The sequence below is a fragment of the Sturnira hondurensis genome, unplaced genomic scaffold, assembly GCF_014824575.4.
Source record: "Sturnira hondurensis isolate 20B ecotype Veracruz unplaced genomic scaffold, ASM1482457v3 Scaffold0014384, whole genome shotgun sequence".
Classification (NCBI taxonomy): domain Eukaryota; kingdom Metazoa; phylum Chordata; class Mammalia; order Chiroptera; family Phyllostomidae; genus Sturnira; species Sturnira hondurensis.
Genome location: NW_028087015.1, coordinates 7,944,433 through 7,970,274, shown reverse-complemented (window position 1 = coordinate 7,970,274; position 25,842 = coordinate 7,944,433). Strand labels below are relative to the sequence as shown.

General features: G+C 41.4%; 1 protein-coding gene and 1 pseudogene across 6 annotated transcripts in view; one reads left to right on the top strand and one right to left on the bottom strand.

The window, feature by feature from the left end:
• Nucleotides 1-25,842, bottom strand: part of PDE4D (phosphodiesterase 4D) — a 1,308,441-nt gene that overhangs the window by 44,611 nt on the left and 1,237,988 nt on the right. For 5 of the 6 annotated variants that reach the window (XM_037062899.1, XM_037062898.1, XM_037062900.1 and 2 more), the window contains one exon: nt 5,082-5,194. In XM_037062899.1, coding sequence (XP_036918794.1) covers nt 5,082-5,194 — 113 coding nt within the window. Of the gene's footprint in view, nt 1-5,081; nt 5,195-5,280; nt 5,853-25,842 lie in introns of those variants that run through there. The other variant, XM_037062903.1, reaches the window with a different exon arrangement.
• LOC118998634 (60S ribosomal protein L32-like) lies at nt 12,476-15,122 on the top strand (annotated as a pseudogene).

Below are 25,842 nucleotides of genomic sequence, written 5' to 3'. Positions count from 1 at the left end.
TTTTATCTTAAGTGTTTTGTTTAGAAATGTCAAAAAAAGGGACATAGTTCATAACACTTTGAGAAGGAAGTTACCACTAGTATATCTTGCAATTAAATCAAAATGTTATAGACAGAGAGCGATTTCCTTAGTAAGGACTAATTTTTTGAATCACAATATTAGAAGTTTTTGATAATTAAATGTTAGAGATATTTAAGCTTACTGCTACTAAATATTGATTGATACAGGAACTGAGTTGAAGGTAATAGAGATAACTTAGGATTTGTTTCATTCCATTGTGTTTTGATAAAGTCAAGGGCTTTACTATTCAATGAAACATAAAATTTCTATTAAAAGCACTTCCCTCTTTCTATTATTACTTAAAATAAAACAAAATATTTTTCCTACATTAATCATAAGAACAAGCATTCCCGATCTCTCATAATAACTATGGCACACATGTAAACTACATAAATCTTTGCAAAATCTACTTTTATAAGTAAATGAAAAGACAGATAGCAAATTCAAACCATCAATAACTTGAGTTTCTTTATAGTTAAAGAAAACACTTTCTTCTAAAATGTAAAGTTTTTCCTTAGGCATCTTTATTAATTCTTAACAATTCTTTTATGATGATGTCAATAAATTTCAGCACTTTAATGTAGAAAACAACTGTCCCTTGCTATTTGTTCTTCAGCTTTCTTATTGGCAAAAGTTAAACATTTGTTTCTGTGCTGACATACTCAGGTAATGGTGAAATATCTTAAGACTCAGCTGCTTCTGGGAACAGCCTATCTCCATTCTACCACCACTCTTTTCTGGAAGAAAAGGTATCAGCGGTCACAGAAAGCTCCAGCACAGGTACGTTGTGTGTGCACTGACTACTCAAAAGCAGCAGGGGGAGCAGACAATGAAAACACTAAGCAAAATTAAATTCTCATTTACAGGCAACAGAAACATGATAGGGATATTTCCTAAAAAACAAACAGACAAAATAAATTCCACAAAGAAGTCATGACCACATTTGCAAAGTTGGCCCATACACAAAACATCTGGAATGACCTGAAGAAACACTTTGTCTTAGAAGCATGCCTGAACCCTAACTTCGAGACAGATTTTTAGCTTGAGGCACAGTAGTTTCCAGCAATGATAAGACAAGAAACTGCCCCAAAATTAGGAGGAAGAAATTTTTTTTCGGGGTGTAAGTTTTGAGGGGAAGTAAAAATGGTTTTGGTTCCTCCTTCAAACATTACTGAACTTACACAAGTAGACAAAGTTATAGGGCTCCACAGCATCACCCTTGAAACCCCCGAGGCCTGGACCCCTTGCCTGCCCCTCTGAAATCCTCAAGTGACTTTCCAGAACAGAAGGGAACCAAAACACCGTGAAGCCACTCTGCGCAATGAACACCTGAAAGGGTATTTTAGCTTTGCAAATCTGTGCAGAAGGGTGAAAATGTGTCCTCCAATCCCAAATTACGTTTTACACATTCCAAAAATTAATAGGAACTGTGTTTTCAGCTTTAGAGGAAAAAAAGAGTGTTTGGCTCTTCTGTCTGGATTTCTGTAAACGGATTTACAAAAATACTTAACTTCTAATTAGAACTTCAAAATGTTTGTGTTCATATTATACCAAAATAGTGAAAATGTAATTTAAGCATTTTTATAATATAGAAATATACATTAAAGACAGTTACTTAATTACATGATGAAAATCTATGCAAATTAAAATGTCAAGCATAAATTACAACTGAATGATTTAAAAAACCCCGTATTTTAGCCAAGTAAACAAGCACTGAAGTTTGACCTAAACCTCAAATAATAATACCAACAACAGGCATAGTGCCTACTATTGTCAGCCACTATTTATTAGCCAGCTATTTTATTCCTTCAAACTTCTGCACTGACCTTTCAAAACAGATATTGTGTCCATCTTACGCTAAGGAAATTGAAAGTAAAAAAGTTGTCATTTCTCGAACGTAGCTCAACTAGCAAGGGACTAGATCATGACTCAAACTCTAGGTCTGTCCACCTTCAGAGCTTTGAGACCTCACCATAATCTCCCTCAACCGTGTTGATGAGGTTCCAAAGGAAATCTGTACAAATCGCAGTCGGATTAATGTGTTTTTTAGGGCAAATGCTACAGATTTAACTACTCAAATTAAATGCCATCTGGAGCGTCTTACCCTACTTGGTACAAGCATCCCATATGTATCACCGCCAGCTCTGGCCTTGGACGAGAATTCAATAATTTTCCTGTCTCAACACCATCGATGAGCATTTATGCACATTAGCATTATGCACCAATCAGGAAACATAGCTAGTTGCTTCTAAAGCATCAGTTAAAAACTGCTAATAATTTAGAATCTTTTCATCAAGATTTCTAACAACATTTTGAAAAATCTGTTAAACCAATTTGCTAAGTTGGAAGAATCAACTTCCGTCTTGATACCCAAGTCCATCATCATAATAATCACCACAAAGATACAGAGATTCTTTGTAGAGTTCTCTGCATAATCACTTACAAATCCGGATGGTTACAAGTATTTTTATGGTTATTTTAATCTACTAGAATGAATTTTTACAAAGCATCAAGAGAGAAGAAACCAGAGAAAGATGTCATGACTTTTCATTTTCTTCTTTCCCTTTTTATTGAATTTATTGGGGTCATGACTTTTCAAAGGCAAAGAGAAGTAACCTGAACACATCGGTTGGTTCAAACAAGTCCACCTTAAAGGAATGGAGGGCAATAACAACAAGAAGCTAACCCGAAGCTATGTTTCAGACTTACTCATTCATACTCAAGCGGTCTCAGACCACCTAGTGGACGTGTGACACAAGCTGCTGCAATTCCAATTCAGACTTAGGTTCACTCACGGGGACCTTCACATCAGCTGCTCCCACTCAGTTTACAGCTCACGTAGAGGTGACTTACTCGCGCTCGTGTTATCCAGAAGAAGGGTCACTTTACAACCTTTACCGAGAGCTTTTTTCTTTCCTTTTATGCTCATCTGTTTTCATCTAGAAAAGGTCACATGAGCTTGGCACTTATTTAGAAATGCATGGGTTAAAAAAATGAATGGCTTAGCCACTGAAAGTTTAAGCAACAGCTTCATCTGAGTTAAAATTTTTTAATGTTAAAAATAAGTGTCCTGCCAGTAATCACTCGACTGTAAGACACTAACAGTGCTAGAATGATCGCATTTTGGAGAAGCCTTTTCTCACTTAACCTAGATTGCACTTCAACCAAATACACTCACCTCCCATACTAAACCTGTAAATTAACATACAGTCTAATTTAGGGTCCTTCAGAGTGAAGGTTAAAAAAACAACAACCCTGTCTTAATGTGGTGCCTTTAAAAAAAAGGAATCAATTATCGTGCCCTAAAGTTTTTTTATCTTAAAATGGAGATAAATTAATTACTTGATAGTTTTCATATATTGAATTATTATTAGACTTTGTGTTAATTTTTAAATTAAAAGACAGTTCTCATCATTAAGAGTATGGATTTTGGGGGGAAATAATTGTAGCTGCTCAGGTTCACTTTGCTGAAACAGTACAGTCAAATCATCTGGAAAAACATAAGCAAATGCTTGCTCATCTCTTTAGGTGCCTTCGGGTTCTGCTCTTTCTCTTACTACATGGCGTTAACCAGAGAAGAGAATTAAGAACCCAGGCCCGCTGCAGAATGGCCCCATCCAGCAGGTAGGCCAATGGAGACACTCAGCTCATGCCTACTGTAATTATGAATCAAATTATGAAAGGATAATTTATATTTCAGAAATTTAATAAATGAACTAAGAATTTGATAGTCAGATGAGAACAATGGCACCTAATACCACGCCAGGGACTAGGAGAGCCATAACCAATCATTCTGATGAGGAGCCGTACCGGATTTAGAAATGTGGCCCAAATGACAAAATAAAATTCGGATTTGATCACTAGTGTTCATATAAGTAGGTCAGAACTTATATGAAGGTTATGGGTAGGTTAGTGCCTGCAGACAGTGACTGAAGAGTCCCTTTTAATGGACTGAAGGTAACGTTTCACTTAAAAACAATGCTGTCAACAGATAAGACAAATGGTTGATGTGCTATGGTATTTTTAAAAACTGCATAAAAAACAGGTGGGATAAAAAGTACAGTAAGCTAAAAAAAAGCATCATTCTGAAAAATATGTGCATGTAAACAGTAAAATGGCATAACCTTACTGACCTTGTAAATAGGTAGCCAAAAATCAAATATCTTTAAGAGGCAATGGTTACTAATTGTCACACAGAGCTACCAGTCCTTGCGGGCTGAGTTCCTCAGCCATTTGCATCCAACACAGGCATGTCTTCTTTCCTATCCCTTCCGTCAACACTCATAAAGAACATACATAACTAGTCATTCCCTTATACAACTAAAGACAAAAAACAGGACTTCCAAAAAATACAGCAAACCAGACAACGCTCTACTTGCTTTAACAGCTGTGTCAGGCTGAAGGTTACCGCTCAGCAGTTTGGCATAAACGGCACAAATGCCCACCGAAGCGTCAGAGACTCAGGGAAACAAAGGTAAAGATCATAATGAATTTTCTAACTTCGCTGACGTTTCCTCTGGACATGTATGGCCAAGTGAACACACAAAGGCTCACTTTTTACAGTGCACCCTGACACCGAGACAGATGAGGGCTAAGGTTCCAAGTTCAGTCTGAGTGGGGGTAGGTGGTGACACTCAAGAGATCGTCTTGACCTCCAGCAACTCCTATTTCCAACGGGGAATCCCAGGAATACCCTTAAACATGCAATGCCAATGGACGGGACTGAAATTCTGCTGCAAGGGCAAAGTGTCACTTTGCCACCTCCCCAAAACCACTGTGTCCTGGAGGTACTGTAATCGAACTGTGTCAAAGCTGCTTTTGCAAAAATGTTTAATTTGTCTGGAGTGAATGGAAGAGAGGGAAGGCACGGTATCAGGGACTTCCCTTGGAGCGAGCAGAACCGCCAACGTGCAGTGTGACAAATCTCCGTACGCATTTCACAGGGCCACAGGCACTGGTGGCTTCACCGACGTGGAAGTCAACAGCCTAGGGGCCTCGGTGAGAGCAGAGCAGGGGCTTACCTTGTTGGAGGCCATCTCACTGACGGAATGCCGGGTCTGCAGGGTCTCTAGCTGGTCCAGACACCAGTCCAGTTCCTCCAGGGTCTCGCTGGCCAGTTTCTGGTAGGCCTCCTCTGCGAAGAGATAGGGAAAGGGGGACTCAGTTCTCAAGCGCTTCACGGGGCTGCCAGCGAGTTCAAAGGGGGCCATCCTGCCGTACCCCGCCATGCTCAGATGCCCGGTGCCCGCACATGAGGGCTGCTCCTTCATATTGCCAAGCCGGGCACCGCAAGGGGGACCGAGGCTCTGCTAGCCGGGCAGCTGGCCTCGGGAAAACACGGTCTCTCCAGCTTGGCGTTTTAGTTCGGCGTCCAGGGAGGGCGCGCAAAGTGCAGCGAGCCAACTTTTACACGAAGACACGGACAAAAAACCACGATGCGACTTTGAGACGGTGCGGTGGGCCGAGTCCTAAGTCCTTGAGGATGACGAAGGGGGAGGCGCGTGCGCCCCGAGCCCGCCCCGCGGAGGGAGCGTCTGGTCCACCGCCCGGTCTCCCAGGTGGCCAGCGCCGAGCCGAGCTGCGTCTCCGCGCCCGCCCCGCCTGCTGAGCCTTCACTCAAAGCGAATGAATCAGCCGCGGCCGGGTGCGCGGCCACCACGTTTCCTGTTTTCTTTCTCAACTCCGCGGGCGGCGGGCGCAGCGCCGCTCCATCGCCGTGGCTTTCCGGGAACACTCCCCCTCACGCCCCTCTCGGCCCTCGGCCCGCCTGGCCCCTCCACAACTCCCTTACAGAAAGATTCCGAATTGCCAAAGCCTGCCCGGGCCCCCCGCCGCGTCCTTCCCCGCAGCCTCCGCCCCGGCTGCCCCGCCGCCCCGCCGTGGCATCACTCCGCACAGCCGGGCGCCGCTCGCTTTGAAGCCAAGCCGGAGAGGCGGCGGGCTCGAGCGAGCGAGTGTGACTGTGGGCTGTTGTGGGTCTGGGAGAGGGGAGCGGCGGAAAACCCGGCGTGGAGCCTCCGCCGCCCGCCCGCGCCCCGGGTCGCGCCTGCCGCGGGGCTCCCGCGGCACCTGGCGCGCACGCGCGGGGACGCGCACCTGCCCGGGGGACCCCGAGCGCCTGGCGGGGCGCCGCGCCTACTGATTGCTGGCAGGCTCATCGTCTCCACCACCGACTGCTCTCTGGGAAGTTTTCGCGGGAGAGCCCAACAGGCTGCACAAACTCGATTATTTAGGACCCCCGCAACCGTTTCTGAGGGTTGGGGTTTTAGAGCCTTCTTTCAAGAGTTTAGGATTTACCTACCTCAAGGGGAACAGGGTGGTTGTGGGAATAAAAGCATTTCTATTAAGACTAGACTCTTTCAGTGCCCAGTCCTTGCTAAATACCAGACTAAATTTTGGGGTGGGCACAAACAAGCAAACAAAAACGTGCAATGTAGTGGAGTCGGAACTCTTTAGAAGTCTCACACTTGACAATACGTTGTAATGCGCATTCGGAATGGTCTAAGAGTTTTCTTAAAGCAACAGCAATGCGAATGCATCATATGGTTTGGGCAATTAACACATGTCCTGCCTACGTGCTCCAGTCGTCTGTGGAATTGCAAATCAGAGACCAGGATGGTCTTGTGATGTCAAGGGAAAAAAGTCTGGAAGGGTTTTTCTATTCTCCATGCTCAGAATAAACTACAAACGCGAGAAAATGAAAAGACCATATCCAAAGGCTTCATATGAAAGCCTGTTCTATTTACAAAAGCTGACCCAGGGGGCCATGGGCACTCTTCAGAAGCAGATCAATTGCGGAGAACTTCCCTACATTAGCATGCGGATGAGCAAACGTCTCAGAAGGGGGGATCCAAACTCCCAAGAGTCCTCCTTATAAAGCTTTGTTATTTTCAATGAGAAAGAATACACTGAAAGCTTACATGAAGTTGATGAGACGGTTATTCTTTGTCTTGGAATCTATAGCTATTAAAGGAGAAGAAATTCTGCCCTTGAAATGTAGGCTCTATAACTGGTTAGTGGCACATCAAAGAATTTCACGGACTGGATCTCAGGCTCCTGGGATCTTCCAGATAGGTTTTTATACAACATTTGCAGAAGTTAGAATAACTTTCCAAGTATATGTTACATGTACCACGCAGCTCCTTGTTATGAGGAATTCTTGAACTATTGCTATTCACTTAGAGGACTCTAGGTTAAAATTTGCCTTTTTTATTGTACCGGTTCCCCCCCCCCGCCCCCCCCACAATCTCTGTCAAAATACACTCGAGAACAAACAACTGCCTAAACATTGCCAGGTGAGTTATAAAGTGTAAGACTGGAGCTCTCATCCCTAACAAAAAGAACAACCTTGAAGATAATTTTAAATAGTGTATTTTATCTGTAGAGCTTTGCCCTGATTAAAAGAATGCAAAAATGTAACATGCTTGTTATAAAAATTGAAACATTACACCAAGATGTAATGTAGAAAGTCCCTTGTAATCCCATACTCTTAAGATCATAAACAAGAATTAAGCCTCTGACCATAACACATTTTCATTGTACCTCATATCTTCCATCTGTAAGCATAGCAGCGCCTACTTGGGGTGGTAGTACATCTGCTATGTGGTTTTGTTTTTGCTTTTTTCCCATCCCTTCACTGTATAAAACAGGGATGTAGGGAATTTTAAGAAGAAGTTCACTTATTTTGAGTCATTTGTCCATCATTAGCACATCCAAAACCATTGGATGCAAAAGTGGGTGCAAAACCATTGTGTCCAGGACTTTTCCACAGTCATCTTTCCTGCACTGGTTACCTCAGAAGCCCAGAACCCTCCCTCCATATGGCGAAGGCTTAGCTTTCCATGGTCCTCTTCCTTGCGCTCCAATTCTTCCAAAGTCTGAGATAAATAATCCCCTCCCATCTTCACTGACTTCTCAAAGCTTTTCAGAAATACTGGCCTTGGGTCTAAGGGGATTTGGCACCACATATTATACTTCAGTGTTTATTTTTTAATTGTAATACAAATGTAATTCAGGAAAGTTCCAGTGCTTCAAAACATTATGCACTTAAAGACAGGACTCACTCTTAAAAAGGCAGTACAGGGACAAGAGGAGCAATTTATTTCAGAAGATCTACTTTATGTCCAAACAGATAAGCTATTTTAACAATCACCATGTAAGCGCAATCACAAATCAGTATATAGATTTTAAGTTCTAACATTTTTGCACATACGGTGTAAACCTGGAGCATATGAAAGGGAATAGAACACATGTACTTATCAATAAAAAATTACTCATAACAGAGTAAAAAACAGTTTGTTCTGTAAAATTGTTCTCAAGTGAAGAATTATTGTTGATATTAGTTTACAGCTAATACTACTTTTTCCAGATTCCTGGTTTACAGGCAATATGGCTAACCACAGTTTTCGGGATTATTATTAAAACTCAACTTTTAGGAATTTTCAAATGTTCTGAGAACACTTCAACCCTACTACAAAGCCTCCGTGTGGAACTGCCTGCTATCTTACAGGACACCGAGTCACACATCAAACAACACACCTGAATGTCATCAACAGCAGGACACTGATGGTGAGCTTGTTTAATTTTGGATTTTACCAAAACCCCAAACTGTACTCATTAATAAAATACTTTTCTCCCCAGAGAGTAGTATCCAGTGTGGCACTACTTGAAAATGTCTGAAAACGCTTCTATTTAATTGCCCAGAAGCTTGTCAAATCCAGAGAACTACAGGGAGAAACACTCCCCAACAACACTGTTGGGGAAATTCCATAAAAGTTAGGAGAGAGCTATCGAACAGCAGCTAAGAAATGTCTTGAGCCTTGGAAGTCTCCTCCTGCAGGAGCATTGGTTGTCTTCAAGGCACCCTTGAACTAAGTAATACCCGTGGTTTTACTCAGGATCTGCTGTGAACAAACAGTTCTCGATCCTTGCAGGCCAGCACTTGGCTTCCGTCACTGTGATGTGATCAAGGGTTCCCCTGACACATGGGCTGAAATGGTGCCAGGGGCTTCAGGAGAAGATGCTGAAGCAGCAGCTTCTCTTTGCGAAGAAAACAAGTAATCGCCTCAGAGCTGCAGCAGTTAGCTAGGGGTTGAGGTCGTTCTCTTGAGAAATGTTTAGCAATTACTCTTACCCACAAATTAAGCAATGTTGACCATTGATGTAAAAGGATCCACACTACGTGATGTGTAACTGTGTGAATGTTGGCTTCTTTGCTAACACTCGAATGACTAAAGGTTTGTGCAAGTTTGTCATACTTTCTAGATAGACCTAGTGGTATAAATGAAGAGAATAGGTCCAAAAAAATCACTCCATATGAACACCATTGCTTACACTTAATTAAAAATTAAATATTAACTATAACAGCTGATTCAGATTTTTCTTAAAATAAAAAAAAACACTGAACAACTCCTAAGAACAGACACTTATATATCTTCCTAACCAATTCCACCTTCTCTCCTAATTCCTACCAAAATTTCTTTGTTGTTCCTAAGGATAGAGTCGATGGTGTCTGAAGTAGACAAAACTGGAGAAAAATGATTGCTCTTTCATCATGTATTGCTTCGAGCTAGTCACTCCCTGAGTGCACTCCAGTAAAAGGTTTGTGCAGGTTAGTTCTAACTTTTGCTGACTTTTTTTTCCTTCTATGCATTTTATCTGATGGGAAATACATGAAGGAGTTGGATTTGCTTTCAGTGTGTATATGTAACAGGTTCAAGCAGAGCTTGCCAGTGGTAAGCTGCTCTCATGTCCAAGTGTATTCCTGGCACCAAGGTCCTTGTTTTGAAATATTTAAAATCTTATGAAACATATAAAATTTCACTTAGTACTTCAAAATCCTCCAAAGGGAAGATGTGCGTAATTTTGTGTTTTTTCCCCTTTAATCTTCTTACTGTCTATGGTTTTTTTCTAGTGCTCTGCCTAAGGCTCTAGCAGAACTTTAGAATGAAATAAATACAACATTGGGTTTCAGTGACTTCTAGGACCATCAGTAAGTCTAGTAGCATCAGTACTTTATTTTACACCAACTATGTGTCATGTATTTGACAGAGTCTGTAAGAGCCAGAGGATTAAAAGAGCACACCGCTTCCTCAAGGAAACCCTAGGGTCCAGTGGTAGAGCGAATTTCAGTGTGCTGTATATTCTGAAAGAAGGGAACACAAGGGCTATGGGAGAACAGAAGAGAGCTGTTCACATCGGATTGGGACAGAGGCAGAGTGGGAGAAGGCTGAGTCCTAAAGAGTGAAACAGGAGATAAGATGGTGAGGGGGGGTTTTAAGAGAAAACAATATGAGCAAATGTATGGGCCTCTATTCAATAAAATGTGTGCACATATGTATGTGGAGAAAGGAACTGCCGTGAGCAGGACCTTACTCAGCGGGAAAGAGGCTGGAGAAATCCACAGACGCTGGCCATGGACGTCTGTCAGGCATCTGCAGGTAGGGGCTTTGGACAGAACCACTGAGTGAGAACCAGTAAGTGTAAGAACTGAGTAGGACTAAGAACCACTGAGTGGTTCAAAGCAATGGGTGATATGGGATCTGATCTCATTTAGATGAAAAAATTCTAGGGCTCTGTAGTAAATGGGATGGAGGTAGGCAAGGCTGAAGTCAATGAGAACATTATCTTTGGCCATGTTACTGGTAGAATACAGTGAATTGGTAGAATTACAGACCATTTGCTTTTATGATGACAATTCTCATCTAAGACAATCTCAGAATTGAAATTCTGTGTAGGCATATGTTCACAAGATATGGCAGGCATGAATTGACAAGGACTTCCCAGTGTGACTTGTGAGGGGACAGACTTCTTGTTCTTATAAACTACAGTCTTCCAACCACTGAAATGGTCATCTTACTGTATTCGTCATAACTGTTGTCACCAGAATTCCCTTCAGGGAGGGCCTGCCTGTAAGAAAGTGCTCAATACGGCTATGGAGAAAGGTGAGGCTTTAATGAGTCCTTGCTCAGGTGGGACTAGTCTGTGAGATCTTCTCCATAGGAGAGGGGAAGGACGTGCCAGTTGCTTCAGGAACGTGTGTGTGTGCATATGTGTGCAAGGAGTCCCCTTGGTCTGCAGGGCAATTCCACCCTATAATGTATTTTGTTGTGCATAATGCAAACTTTTTTACCCAAGTTTTTGAGAGAAAAATAAGGATGCACATTATACATTGGTAGTACTAATTCCATATCTATATAAATGTTTTTAATTCTTTTATTTATGCTTATGCATTGAAAGTGTAACTTTAGAAAGCAATAGTGATATCTACATGAAAAATAATACCCTAGACTATGATAACTGGTTTTGTTTCTAAATATAAATAAATCAAAAGGTGAATTAAAAAGTTAAAATGAAAAATGTTTTTCTGATAGTTTTGGCAAAAAACATGGGTACATGTTATACATGGGAGCACATTATACATGGCAAAATATGGTAAATCTTCCTTTCCCCCCAATTTTTAATAAAGTTGCTGAAGGTATACAATGCTCAGATAAAGAGATTTACTTTATTTTGTTTTGTTTTAACTCAGTAAGGGGACTGAGCTCAGAGGCCAGATTGGCCCCAATTGAAATGTCAACCTGAACTGACACTGAGGAGAAGTGGCAAAGAAAGAGGAGAAAGCTTGAAGCTTGTGGAACTCATTGTAAGAATAGGAAGGGCTTTGCCCAAGGGATTGGGGTTTGAGCCAAGTTTAATGAGACAATCAGAACTGAAGACTACATATGACCTGGGTTCTAGTATAAGCAGTATTATCCCTTGACTGAAACTGGAAGAGCAGAAGGAGGCTCCGATCTCTATTCTACTACATACAAGCCACAGTTCCTACCAAATCACCTAATACCTCTTAAGCCTTCATCTCCTCACCTGTGGACTGGGGATAATAAAAAGTACTGTGCAGATTATTTTAGTTTAAGTGAGAGACAGTGAGTTAAATAACCTTGCATTGCTTGCCCAATAGATTCTTTTCCAGGCACTGCACTAGATGATGAAGATTTAGCAATGAACAAGTAGTTGAAAGCTCCTGCCTGCTCTCAGAGTTTCCATTCTACTGCTTATGAGGATCTGCTTTTATTGAATGCCTGCTATGTGCTAGGTGCTGAGTATGTAAAAGGGAAGCAAATAACTTTGGGTTTCAAGAAGCTCATAGACCAATGAGGAAGACAAATTTAAACTGGTGTGTATGTAACTTGTCCACTAAAACTAGCCAGGAAGGATAGTCAGCACAAGGCGGAGAGAGGGGACAGGGCGTGTTACCTACCACAGCCTGGGAGAAATCTGGGAAAGTTCTCTGAAAGACGGAATGTTAGCCTCAAGTCTCCAAGGATGAATTAAAGAATGATGAAGTATGGGAGGTGACATCTGAGAAAGAGGACAAACGTGCCACTGCCAGTTGGGGAACACTGTACAGGGATGTTTAAATAAGTTAATCTGCAATAAGGCATTCACTATGTGAGAGGTTCCTTCCTGTCTCCCAGCTTCTCAGTCCTAAACCAGCTACAATTTCCCTGTCATCACCATCAACCCTTTAATATCAACCAGTTCTGGGCTGACTGTGAGTGAAAGATCAATCATGCAAAGTCGCCATGTAGAAAAAGTATGTACATGAGACGTTGGTTAATGAAACAGCACTACTTACTGTGAATTTGCTGGGAGGATCATTCCAACATTTCCCAAAGAATGTTCAAATAAACATTATTCCTACAACATTCTCCTTACCAAAAGAATTCTGTGGTCAAACCAGTTTGGAAAATGTGAAATATGTAGCCCCTTCGCAGTGATGTGCAACGGACGTGAACCTACCCAAACCTAGACCTTCTACAGCAAAGAGATCTACTTCACGTCATTTTACAAGTATTTATTACATACATTTATTTGACATAAAATGCTTTTTTCCATACAACTATCATCTCTTAAAGCATATTTGTGAAAACTTTGTCCTATACCATGTCAGATGAGTCCAAAAACATACACACAATGCTTGAGTTCTGTAGGTTCCCACAGATTCAAAATCCCCAGTAAGGACCTCGTATTTCTCATTCTCAGGCCTTTGTGTGCTGCTGAGATCGGTCAGATAGTCATCTTTCTCCTTCTGTTCCTTCCCATCTTTCTCTTTCTCTTTTCCCCAGAAACGTAGCAGTCAAAACAAACAAACAAACAAACAAACAGCCCAATCCACACATATTTATTGTGCCTCTCAGATGTTCTGGTTGCTTTGAAATTAAAAAAACACAGAAGATTCAGTGGCCTGGACCTGGGAAAGATCTGATAATATCCTGCTGAGAAAACCAGACACGTGGCCATCTGCGGCCTAGGGACAGTGTGAAGTGGCACAGAAATCATGCCGCTTGGGGCTGCTATTGCAGTGCAGGAGGAGGGGGCGATGCGGACTGCAGTTAGGTGTACAGGATTCCGGGAAGAAGGTGAACCCCGATGTACGTCTTTGACCCCAGAGTCTGTGATTTGAATGGCTGTGGGAGGAGGGAGTCAGCTGGCATTCTCTTCAGGTAGAAGAAATGTCTGGAGCCTGGAGAAGGGTTACCCGTGTGGGCGGTAAATAGCCTGCATGGAGTAGACTTCTTAGAGGGAGGAGAAGGGAAATAGAATTGAACACTTAAATGGGTGGCCTTGAGCTAGTGGGTATGGTGGGAACAGGATAAGTGCTCCTCCTGTAGCCCAGGAGGAGACAATAAAGAAATGAGCAGGAGGGAGAGTAAGACTCCATTGTAGCTCTCTTTCTCGGTACTGCCTGTGGAGGTGGCAGCCATTGTTACCTGGCACAATGGTGGCCCTCAGACCCCTGGAGAAAACCAAGATCATCAAAAGGAGGACCAAGAAGTCCATCTATCACCAGTCAGACCGATATGTGCCGAACATATAATTAATTCGGCATCATATTAAGCCAAACTGGTGGAAACCCAGAGGCAAGAACAATAGGGTGAACAAAAAATTCAAGGGGCAGACCCTGGTGCCGAGCATTGGTTATGGGAGCGACAAGAAAACAAAGCACATGCTGCCCAGTGGCTTTGGGAAGTTCCTGGTCCACAGTGTAAAGGAGCTTGAACTGCTGCTGATGTGCAACAAACCTTACTGTGCTGGGATTGCTCACAACGTCTCCTTGAAGAATCGCAAAGCCACTGAGGATGGAGCAGCCCAGCTGGCCATGAGAGCCACCAATGCCAGGCTGTGCAGCGAGGAAAGTGAATAGACAAATTGTGTGCACATTGTGTCTGTGTAAATAAAACCATAAAATTCTTCCAGAAAAGACTCCATTGCAGTGGTCCTGATAAACTGTAAGTAATAAGCAGTGTTCTCAAGTTGTCCATTGCAGTGGTCTATTATGACAGTTATGAGCAATGGAAAGAGCACGACACTGGGAAGAGAGGTCTAGGCTCAGACGCTGGCTCTGCAACTCAGCTACCATGTGGCAAATTTGGGTGAATTATTTAACTTCTCTGTACCTCAGGTTTCTCTTTTGTAAACAGGGCTACAAACACATCCCGCAGAAGACTGCCCCCCTCCCGGCCATTTCCCATATTTTATTTGAATTTTAAGACTAAGTTTAAGTTAAAAATTACATATTCACATGCCCATTTTATTTTCATTGGTTTCATTTCTACTTAGATGCATGACTTGTTAAAAATTGTAAATATTTATGAAATTTGTTACATGTGATACATAACCGCTGATTTTAACAGCCATTTATCTCCTCCCCATCTCTTCTTTTGGGGGTGGAGCCTAGAATCCATTTATTTCCTTTCATAAAATTGCACACTTCTCAGAAACTACATTTGTGTCCAGCAAAACATAAAGTAGGATATACAATGCCTCTTTGCTGTTGTAACCTGGACTTGTCCAGTTTGGAGCGAATGATCAGTTGCCTGGAGTCCTTGGTCTCATGAAATGTCAGCCTTCCCTTGCATAGACCCTCATGTGTGTCTGGGTCCAGGGCAGTACTGAACTGGGGTCAGCTATGGTGAAGCTGTCCCAGCTTGGCTCTGGGGGACCCTCACCAGTGTTCTAAGGGACGGCCCACATAAGAGTGGACGTGTCAGTCTTCAGATAATGTCGGTGCAAATCAGTTATGGCTGCAAATTGAATAGTGCTTCTCTCCAGGAAGCACAAAGTTATCAAAACTATTCTGTGCATATTTTTGATACCAGTAGTAGTCAGCACCTGTGTCTCTGAAAATTAACACAATTAGCAAGAGTACTCATTGTACCTGCTACTTTAAACAACTTCATCCACAGCTGTGTGGTTCAGCAGAATGCATAAAGCATGACATTCATGTTTTATTTCATTCTTAAGATTAGCTTTTGAAAACATCCACAGAAATCTGGACACTTTTTGCCATGCCTTAATCTTGTAAAGCCATATTTTAAGTATTCCAGGTTTATGCTTAAATTACAGCTCTTTGATAAGAGAAAAAATGCATAGCATTTTTCTTCCCATTGTCTTACCACACGAGGACTATATATATATATAAATCTCCAGGGCATATTTACTATTTAGAATTATTTAATGTGTGAATATTTTGAATTGAGATTAGACATTAATATGAGCAGAAGGCTTTTGATTTAAGACAAGTCTGAGATCCACTAAAATTAATTGTAATATGTCCTTCTGGTGACTATATATATATATATATCGGCATTACATATTTTAACTCATGAATTACAAGTTTTAAATTTTATGAATTTTGGTAATATCACTATGTTTAAAAATAATTTTTTATTATATTTATGTGAATTTTTATTGCAAATCTAACCAGTGGAGAGGCTTCTGGATGTTTAGGTCCACATTCTAATTTCGGTCTTTATATTTTGTTTTCATAACTTGTCCTTGGTGACCTAGTAATCATGGCTGCCCACCCATTCCTTTAATTTTTTTTTTTTTTTACATTTTTTGACATCTTCCAACAAGTAAAAATTATGCGAGGCTTCAACTCCTGTGGAGACTGCCATTTTCTTCCAAAGACCCAGACTGTCGATTTGCACCCCCAGTACCAACAGTCCTTAGCACAAGGGATAGGAACCTTCCTGAGAGCGGTGTAGACATGCCCAGGGACCCTTTAAATCCAAGGCAGTGAAATCACGTCTCTGTAACCCAGAATGCTAACGTGGTGTCACTGAGAGGCTGTTTTATTTGGAGTCAAAAGACAGAGATTCCTTTCCTGGTTCCAACGGTTACTCAGGAATGGCCTTGGCCAAATGATCTCAGCTGTTCACGGACCAACTGGACCCTACGAAATGTCCTGTGAGGAACTTGGCCTGACCAAAAATATCTGACCCCAATGACCTAACAATTACTAATGACCCCACCGAATAGGGAGCACTATTTTCCAAAGATTGCCATACAGCCTAACCCTTTAATTGACAAAGGAACAGGAAAAAAATTTCCATTTGGCCTTCATTTTCCTTTCTAGTTCTTGAACTCTTACAAAAAAATTACTGGAAATCCCAGCTGTTCTCTTTTTTGTAGGGGTCTTTTCCTCTTCCAATCTCTCCGACACAACCTTATGTTCCCGAAGCACCTCTTCTGTACCTCTTGTGTGGTCTCCTCATGCAAGACCATATTCTGTATCTTTAATGCCTATAGGTTTCCATCCAAACTTCATTTAGACTCCTGAGAGCCCTTCTAAAATCTGACTCACTGGACCCATCTATCCTCACCATCCCCAGCGGTTCATTCCACCTACATACCCCCATCTTGTCGGGAAGTCTCAGAATCTCATCTCCGCATATCTAGTCCATTCGTCACTTGCTCATCCAGTCCTTCCTTCCCTCTTTCTTTCCATCTGTTCTCTTCCTGCCCTTCACAGGATACCTCCTTCATGCAAACGTTCCTTCAGAGGAAGTTCTGCATAGAAGCAGATGATAAGCTCTCCTCATCCACAGCAGCATAGTCTGGAATGGAGTGATCCTGAGATCACTCCTGGAGGGAACACTCGGGAAGGAGTTAAGGGTGGTGGGTGGGAGGGAATCCACACATATTGTCTGTTTTGGGTTTTACTAGGGGGTGATTCTTTTCCACAAGTTAGGAAAGTAGACATTGTTACATGAATCTCCCTTGTGCACTTAAACTTTGGTTCAGTTAACTACCCAATAAATATTTGTTCAATACATGCTGCGGAGTAATCTGGCTCTATAAGAGGCACTCAATTAAAGAGCTGAATTCAGAAGCTTTCTGACTTCAGGAAGGCCACAATCTAGAAGTTCTGATCAACAAATGAACAATGCAGTGATTTCAAAAGCAATTCCTGTGTGGAACAGTGGAAGCGTGTGCAGGTCAGGAAAGCTGCAAGGATCTAGCCGGACTTCCTGGAGGGGATGTCCATACTGTCCTCCACCTCGCAACTCACTATCAGAGTTTGCAGACATGGCTGGGGTTAAGGAAGCAACATGGGGACAACAGGAAGAGTGGGTCTGGTGGCTCAGAGGGGCCAAGACTCAGCTTGTGGTACCAGGCACACCAGGCACAAAATAATGTTTTTCTCCAACTCCCCAAATTCTCTGCAGTGAAAGCTTAGGAATGAGAGAGAAAAGGAGGCAGAAAATTGCCTCTGGGGTGAAAAAGGAAAGAGTAGGCATCAGTCTCTGAAAGTGTAGAAAATCAACCAACTGGGAGATGATGAAAGATCATGTTTATTCAAAAAGGACAATTAAAAAGGCAATTGTGGGAGGCAGATGAAAAAGACTGGGGCTGCCAGATAAATGGGTGAGGAAAACCCAGCCCTTTGAGAACTTGATTAAATTCTGTAGCTTGAATTTCCCACTTGCTGCTTACTCTGTCCACTTCTGCTCCCTCTGCAGGAACTGGGCCCTCTGGCCCCAGGGTCCTGCTCTCTTTGTGGAACAAGGAAACTTTAGAAATAAATTCATCAGGGCAAGTAAGCATTGCAAAGGTAATTCTCCCTCAGGGTGAGCTTGGCACTTGAATTTAAACTGTTTGATTGCATTCGGTAGGAAGGTGTCTGTTCTACCTGAGTTAAGGTTCTACTCCTATTTGACCTCCCCCACCCCCAAATTTCTTTATTTAAAAAGAAGGCCAAAGGGTTCCTCCCTGTTCCTCTTAATTCCAGAGTGAATTCTATACTGGGTTATTCTGGGCCCCAAACGGACTTTACGAAGACTGAAAATTCAGGAGCATCATTTTTGGAATAAGGAAGTTCTTGTTTCCAAAGCTGAGCTTTGCCCCCCACTAGTGTGAGACCCTCATACAAATGCATTAACTTGTCTGAGCTTGTTCTCTCATTTATAAAATGGGGAAATAGGGGAGGGGTTTAGAGGAACAAATATAAAGGATACATGGACAACAACTAAGAAGGGTGGAAATGGGAGGGAGGGGGGAGCACGGAGGGGTGGGATGGGATGAGAGTAATGGACAGAAAACTGTACTTGAAAAAATAACTAAATAAATTTAAAAAAATTAAAACATAGAAAAAAATGGGGAGCGGTACCTGCATCATGTGATTTTGAAGATGAAATAGGATTGTGCATGTAAAGCAGTGCTTGAAAAATAGTAAGTGTCCCCAAAATGATGATGACCCATGTATGCAGGCACGTACAGGTTGCTTGAAATTTCTTTGAATCATCCCAGCTCAGTTCCCTGTTTCACTCTTCTCCCTGATGCTGTTACCCGTGGCTGACCGAGAGAGCCTTTCTAGCCTTTATGGATGTGATTAGGAACAGTAGTCCCTGAAAGGGCTCTCAAATTATTTATCTAATTAAACAAGCAAACCTTTTTAAACCCAGACATCCTAAATCTCTAGCCTGTCTCTGTTGATTTGGCAAGAACAGCTCAGGGCTTTCCAGGTGGAAGTAAAAATAAATTAGCAGTCTGGAAAACAAGGACCTCTGAGTTATATGCGCCTCACTAAACCAGTCTGTTCACCCTGTTTATTTTGCCATGGGGTCTAGAATTAGTGGGGGACTGGGAAAATCCAGGATACCACCCAATAGGCATTCCCTCTAAAGATAGATGCTGGCAAATATTATGTTTGCTGCATGAGACCCAAATCTGAAGTTAACTCTTCAAGTATTTAAATCATGAAACAATCTGTGACAATGATTTGCTTACTACTAGACTGAATGACTCCAGGCTTGCAACCATATCAAATTCATTTTCTAATCTCTGGTGCTAAACCCTGCCGGTCACATACCAAGTATCAATGAAATGTTTGTTGAATTGAATTGCACTGAATAATTACGGAAGATTCCCTTTATTAAAGCCACCTTTCTGTAATATTTCCAGAGCTGCTAATGCATCAGAGAATCAATAACTAGACTGAAATGAATATTAACATGGTTCAGGGGCTTGTAAACCTCACAGTTCAAGATATCATGGATTAAAGTGACTTTTGTGCTGGGGCGAGAAAACCCCAGGACAGTGACCCTTGTCTCCATGGTTTTCCTACTTAGTGTCCTACCGAATCATTTATTCTCTGGGTACCTAAAAACTGTATTACATTTATTTGCTTAGGCATTCTTATGGATGGCAGGTTCATACATCCCCCTCACTGGGGATTTACTGGGTTGATGTGATTATGAATAGCAATGCTTTTTATTCTCAGAAGTGCCCTGGTTTGGACGCTAAATCATATGGATGCTCTACTTATGAGAGCGTTCATCACCCATCATTTGGCTGCCCGACTCCACCTCCCGTGGAGGGGTGCATGCTCCACCCTGCCCACTCTTTCCTCTGTGGAGGCACGTCTGTCAATCACTGCTTCCTGGAGCTCCAGGCCCACTCCTAAAAGAACAGACACTCCTTTTTGGAATGGCTCTTGGTAGCACAACAACAAAATCAGGTCTCTGATTTTGTCTTTCCTGTCATCTTGGAGCTCTAATGAACACTAAGAAACAAAGACTCCTTAATAATTACGTCCCCAAATTTGCTGAAATCTAGAAGACATACCCATTTGAAAACTCTTATCTAGTAATTAAACTTAAGCTTTTCAGGTTAAACTGAACCCTAGTAATGCAGCTTATTTTGTCAAGATCAGTTAAGGCCCTCTAATGGGTTTTAGAATAAATGGACAGGCAAAAATGAAAATGTGGCAAGCCAAGGTAATCAGAAAGCTCACTTCATTCAGTCAGTAACAACGGCACTTTAATGGATTCTTTTTACTATTGGGATGCAATTGTGCTTGGCTTTAATTTCTTGTAATGATGGAACAAATTAGATTACCTCATACTTTTAGGATCATTTGGCTACATCATGTTTTGGTGGTTCCCTAAACCCCACTGAAAATTAAATCAGCTCTGTGATTGCTCATTCTCCCTATTTTGTGACATGTCTGCCTCATGTCAGCAAAAACAGTAACCACCATCTACCTTAACCCAAGACATTGCAGTAGAGGTCAAAGAAACGGTCTCCTTTGCCCCTCTCCTTTTAGATCTCCCTATTTGTAGCTGTCAAATTACGGCATGCCTGCTGGGACACAATCCTGTTAGAACAAGCAGAGTGATTCTCATGGGAAACTTCAGCACTGTCTCTACCACAGGTTCAAAATGTACCTGTGATTCAAACTCAGATGAGGGAATGAGTTGGTAAGAACATAATGAGCATCAAACAGTATTAAGAACACAAACTACTTTTACTTTGTGCCACCAGTTTCTCTCTTCCCTAATTCCAGGTGGCCATGCCAGCTCTGAGGCAGGGAACCTCCTGCTACATATTGTCAAAACTAATTAGTTCTTAGTCCAGCCCATTTACTCTTCAGGGCCTTACCCAGAGCAGGTAAAACATTCTAGCAAACTTAATGGAACTTTCCTGAACACTGCGGCTATAAGCTCAAACTGTGAAAGATCACAGTATAAATGGCATTGCAAATACAGTGTGGCAGACTGACATTAAATATTTAAAACACATGCATCATTATTAATAAGCAACAATGTTTGAGACTTCTGGCTGCTTCCTGACATGGTGCTTTTCTTCATCAGTTGTATTAATAAAGAAAATTCAGGTGGGCAGGGCTGGGAATATAAGACAGAAAGCTGTACTTGAACAAGAATTAAATAAATAAATTATGAAAAAAAAAAAGAAAATTCAAAGTAGAGAGAATTCCCAGACTCCTGTGGAGCCAGGTGTTGTTATATAACTATGTTTTCATAAATGGTTGATAGAAGTGTTATGTGGAAGTGTGAAAAACTTTCTTTAAAAGACACCTGTCATATATCTCATATCTGTCCTTCAGTCTTTTCCTACAGACTATAAAGTTGACGGATGGAGCAGGAACAGCCATATTGGACCATGAGTTGAATCTAGGCATAGAGGGTACGTCTAATAGCTCTGAAATGGAAGGAGCATATGTCCCTGAAGACTTTATGGAACAGTGTTGCCACATTAGCTCTAGACTATCTACTTTCAGGTTTTGACATGCTAGAGAATACACATCTATGTTCTTTAAGACACTTCTATTTTAAATCTCTGTCAAACAATTTTTTACTATTTTAAATCATAGTCAAACACAATTCCAACTAATATAAAGAACAATAACAAAACTCCAATTTCCCTTGGTCTAGGACCATAGTTAAGTCTTGTCAAAAAGGAGTGTATTGTCATGGCCAGGTTGGAGCACCCTCCCCCACACCGAAAGGCTGTGGGTTCAATTCCTGGTCAGTGCACATACTTAGGTTGCATGCTCCATCCCCAGTCACGGTGCATACAGGAGGTAACCAATTGATGTTTCTCACATCAGTGTTTCTCTTTCTTTCTCTCTCCCTTCTTTGGCTAAAATCAACAAACATATCATTGGGTGGGGATTAAAAACAAATTCTTTTTTTTAAAAAAAGAGTGTGTTCACTTAGGCTAGGCTGTAATTTAGATATTAGTTGACTTGTTGCCAGCTCACTGTAATGCAAAGATATTTTGTAGTAATAGATTGCTAGTTAAGAGCTTCCAGATCTATCTGAAAATGATTTCTAGAAAATATGCCGAAGAAAGCCCTACAAGAATAACCCTGGAGCTTCCCTTAGGGATCAGATAATTTGTCCTTCTAGCTGGACTCAGGAGTCACTGCAATCTGGAAGCCACTGGGATGAACCAAGTAGCTCTCCACCACGAAGAGATACCCTGTCACTTTGGGGAGGTTCTTCTTCCCCCAGACCCACCCAGAACTCACTTACGCACTTGAACACATAGATGTTTACACATTTTTCTGACTCAGTAGTCTCTGAGCACACTGCTTGTGTTAAATCATTAAAAGCTGGAGGGTCTTTTCAAACTTATTTCTTTCCATGATTTGTCATTTAGAGCCAATGTTCTCTCTTCCGGCAAATCCAATAGCTTTAAAATTAATTCTTGTGGATCCAAGTCATGTCTGAAAGTTTCATAGTATGACATACTGTGGTCATGTGGTCAGAGCATGAATACTTCTGAACATACAATATTTTAAAGAAAAGCAGTTTATGTGTAAGCTCCATGTGGTTATAGAACAAGGCCATCTTATTTATTACCAAATTTCCAGCAGTGTCTGTCAGTATAAACCTGTGCAATGACTAAATGAAGAGCATGCCCAAGGTAGGGAACTTATTTTTTAAAATTTTATTTTAATTGTTGTTCAAGTACAGTTTTCTGCCTTTTACTCCCATCCCAGCCCACCCCCCAACCCTTCCCACCTCCCTCTCATTTCCATCCCCCGCCTAGTTTTTGTCCATGTGTCCTTTATACTAGTTCATGCAAACCCTTCCCCTTTTCCCCTGAAATTCTCCTGAAATTCCCTCCCCTCTCCCCTCTGGTCCCTGTCAGCCTGTTCTCTATTTCAGTGTCTTTGGTTATATTTTGCTCACTTGTTTGTTTTGTTGTTTAGGTTCCTGTTAAAGGTGAGATCATATGGTGTTTGTATTTCATCACCTGGCTTATTTTGCTTAGCATAATGCTTTCCAGTTCCATCCATGCTGTCCTAAAGGGTAGGAGCTCCTTCTTTCTTTCTGCTGCATAGAATTCCACTGTGTAAATGTACCATAGTTTTTTGGTCCATTCATTTACTGATGGGTACCTAGGTTGCTTCTAGCACTTAGCTATTGTAAATTGTGCTGCTCTGAACATTGGGGTGCATAGGAAACATTATTTGCACACACTTGAGGCCCATCTCTGTGTATTCATTGTCCCTGGGTGTACACACAGCCTCCAAATGACTGTGTAGGACGGTGCCCCTATGTTGTCTAGCACAGTTACCAAAGGACCCATTTTTCATAAATTGCTCTAGCATCACACTCTTTTCCTCCAGAGAATCTTGCTGCACATTCCAGTTCTCTGAAGCACTATTTTCTCCCTTAGAATCCCTAATACATAAACATATTGTTGGAAATACTTGGATGGAGAAGGATATGCATACTCAAGCCCTCTTTGGGAAAAGCTGCAACTCTGAGAAATGTCAATGACCAAAATTAAGTACACAGATTATGAAGCCTCAATCTCAGTTCTACTTATTAAGTCTAAACCTGCATTTAAAAAATTAAGATAGGAAATAAAAATAGTTCTAAGAACTTTTGGGGGAGAGACCTACCACTCCCAGTGAGGGGATGATTGCCCACAACACCCCTGACCACTCTCAGCCCATGCAGCACTGCCAGTGCCCCTTCTAGCTCTCTGTTGTGGACTGCCAGGTAGCAAGGTAAAGGCGTTGCCTAAGTAGAAACAACTTCAGTCTTTCAAATCTGGGGTTACATAATTATAAAAGGAAAAACAGCATCAAAAACACAGGAAGGCAAAATGTTCTGTCTGTCCTAATGAATGCTGGCTACCCATAACACCATTGATAAGCTGCATCACTAAACAGAGAAGATTTATTAATTAAGGGAAATCTTATTTGCATTAACTCACCTATTCTCCCTAAAGTCAGCATTTAGTCATTTCTCGTATACTGACACGACATGTCTGTACATTTTAAAATGTTAGTGAGATGAGTTTTTAAAAGATACTGAAACTGTTCCTTCTAACAGTTTCAGTATCTGAATTAGAATTTGAGGTACAAAGGTATAAATAAATCACGCTGAGATATTCAAAGGCAATCAGATGTTTGTGACTGTATTTTGGTTATATAGGAAAGTGTCCTTGTTCTTGGGAGGCATTCATCTGAGGACGAAGGGTGATGATGTGTGCAGCTTTCTCTCAGGTGGTTAGGAGAATAATAGTGTGTGTGTGTGTGTGCGTGTGTGTGTGCACAAAGTGAAGGAGAACATAATAAAGCACTTGAGGAAGCATGCTGACAGGGGGCGAATCAGGCTGAGGTATATGCATGTGTTCTTTGCACTACTCATGAAGTTTTCCACTGAGTTTAAAATTATTTCAAAGTAAAAGGTGTTTTTTAACAGGCAATCAACACAGTGACCATGAGTAATTAAATTATTTCATAGTTGAGCATCCTTCCCTGCTCTCCCTCTGTACACACACTTCATACATTCACAGACACACAAATGATGCTCAGTTGTACTTTTCTGCCTGCAATGAGTGTTAGCATGTACATGAGTGAGACATTCAGTCTTCTATTCATGTATTCAAGCTCTAAGTGATTCTAAGAGACTTTTTAGACAATTTGATTTTGATTTTATTTTGAAGACACATTCTAGTGTCCTTTCTTATAAACAAGGCTGCCCTTTTGTCCTTCCAGATTTGGTTGGACTGGCCTGTGGGGTACAACTACCTGAGAACACATGCTTGAAAAGACAGCTGAGGCACCCTGCCCAAACCACAGACCATTGAAAACTTGGCCAAAAGTGACTACTTTGGACTGTTGACTTCAAAAGTGCTGAAGAATACAATGAACTGTGGAAGACGTATGATTTGTTTTGAACACATTTACAATGACTGATGGCCCAGATTTGGCAAGCTAGTTCACTCCCAGTGGAGATGAAAGTTTCACTGCCTGGCCTCTTTCAACATTCTTGTTGAGGCAGGTTTCATGCTTATGGGCCAATGTACTAACAAATCACTTATAATTTGCAACATAATGAATTTATTAGCTACACTACAGATCAATGCTGTACATAATAGTCCTGAGTCAACATGAGCTCTTAATTAAATGTCCTTATTACAAATGTTTCTGGAAATTTTCCTTCAGATTACCAAACTTGAAGACATGAGTCTAAGTGTCAACCAGTAATTACTCTAGTCATATTTTGAGATGGGCCAGGACCAGGGTCAGGGCCAAGGCCAAGACCAGGTTAGAAAGTGATCTGGTATGCATAGAAGGATACATGTAATCAAAACTACCAATACATTGACTCAAACTATTCTACACCTCAGGTTATTCTGACACCCAGAGTATCAGCCTCTAAGCAAGGCAATTTTAATGATTGTCTTAATATAAAAGAGAAGATAAAATATGAGATAATCAGTTTATGTAGCACTGTAGCAGCAGTATGTGAAATGAAAAATAAGGAAGCTAAAAAAATGAGAATAGGATAGTATCAATTTTTAGTATGAATCTGAAATCCATATTTTAAATTGATTAATAGCATTTCAAAATAGAAAAGTGAAGGTAAGGAAATAAGAACTTAATTCCAAGGTACCTCTAAGGAAAAGGGTATTTAGTTAAAAAGCTGACCTGAATTGTGGTCAGAGTTTAACTGTTTTATTGTTGTTGTCATTAATAAAGAAACATGAGAAAAATATATGGTTTCCCTTTGTGCTCGCTGGAGTGTAAGGGGATAGGGGAAGACAGGAGGGAGGAGACTGAGAGAGAGAGACTGACAAAGAGACAAAATCTGGAAAGAAATAAAAATCCAGCTTTAAAATCCAAAATACGATATATTTCAGGCCCTCTTCATTATACTAAAG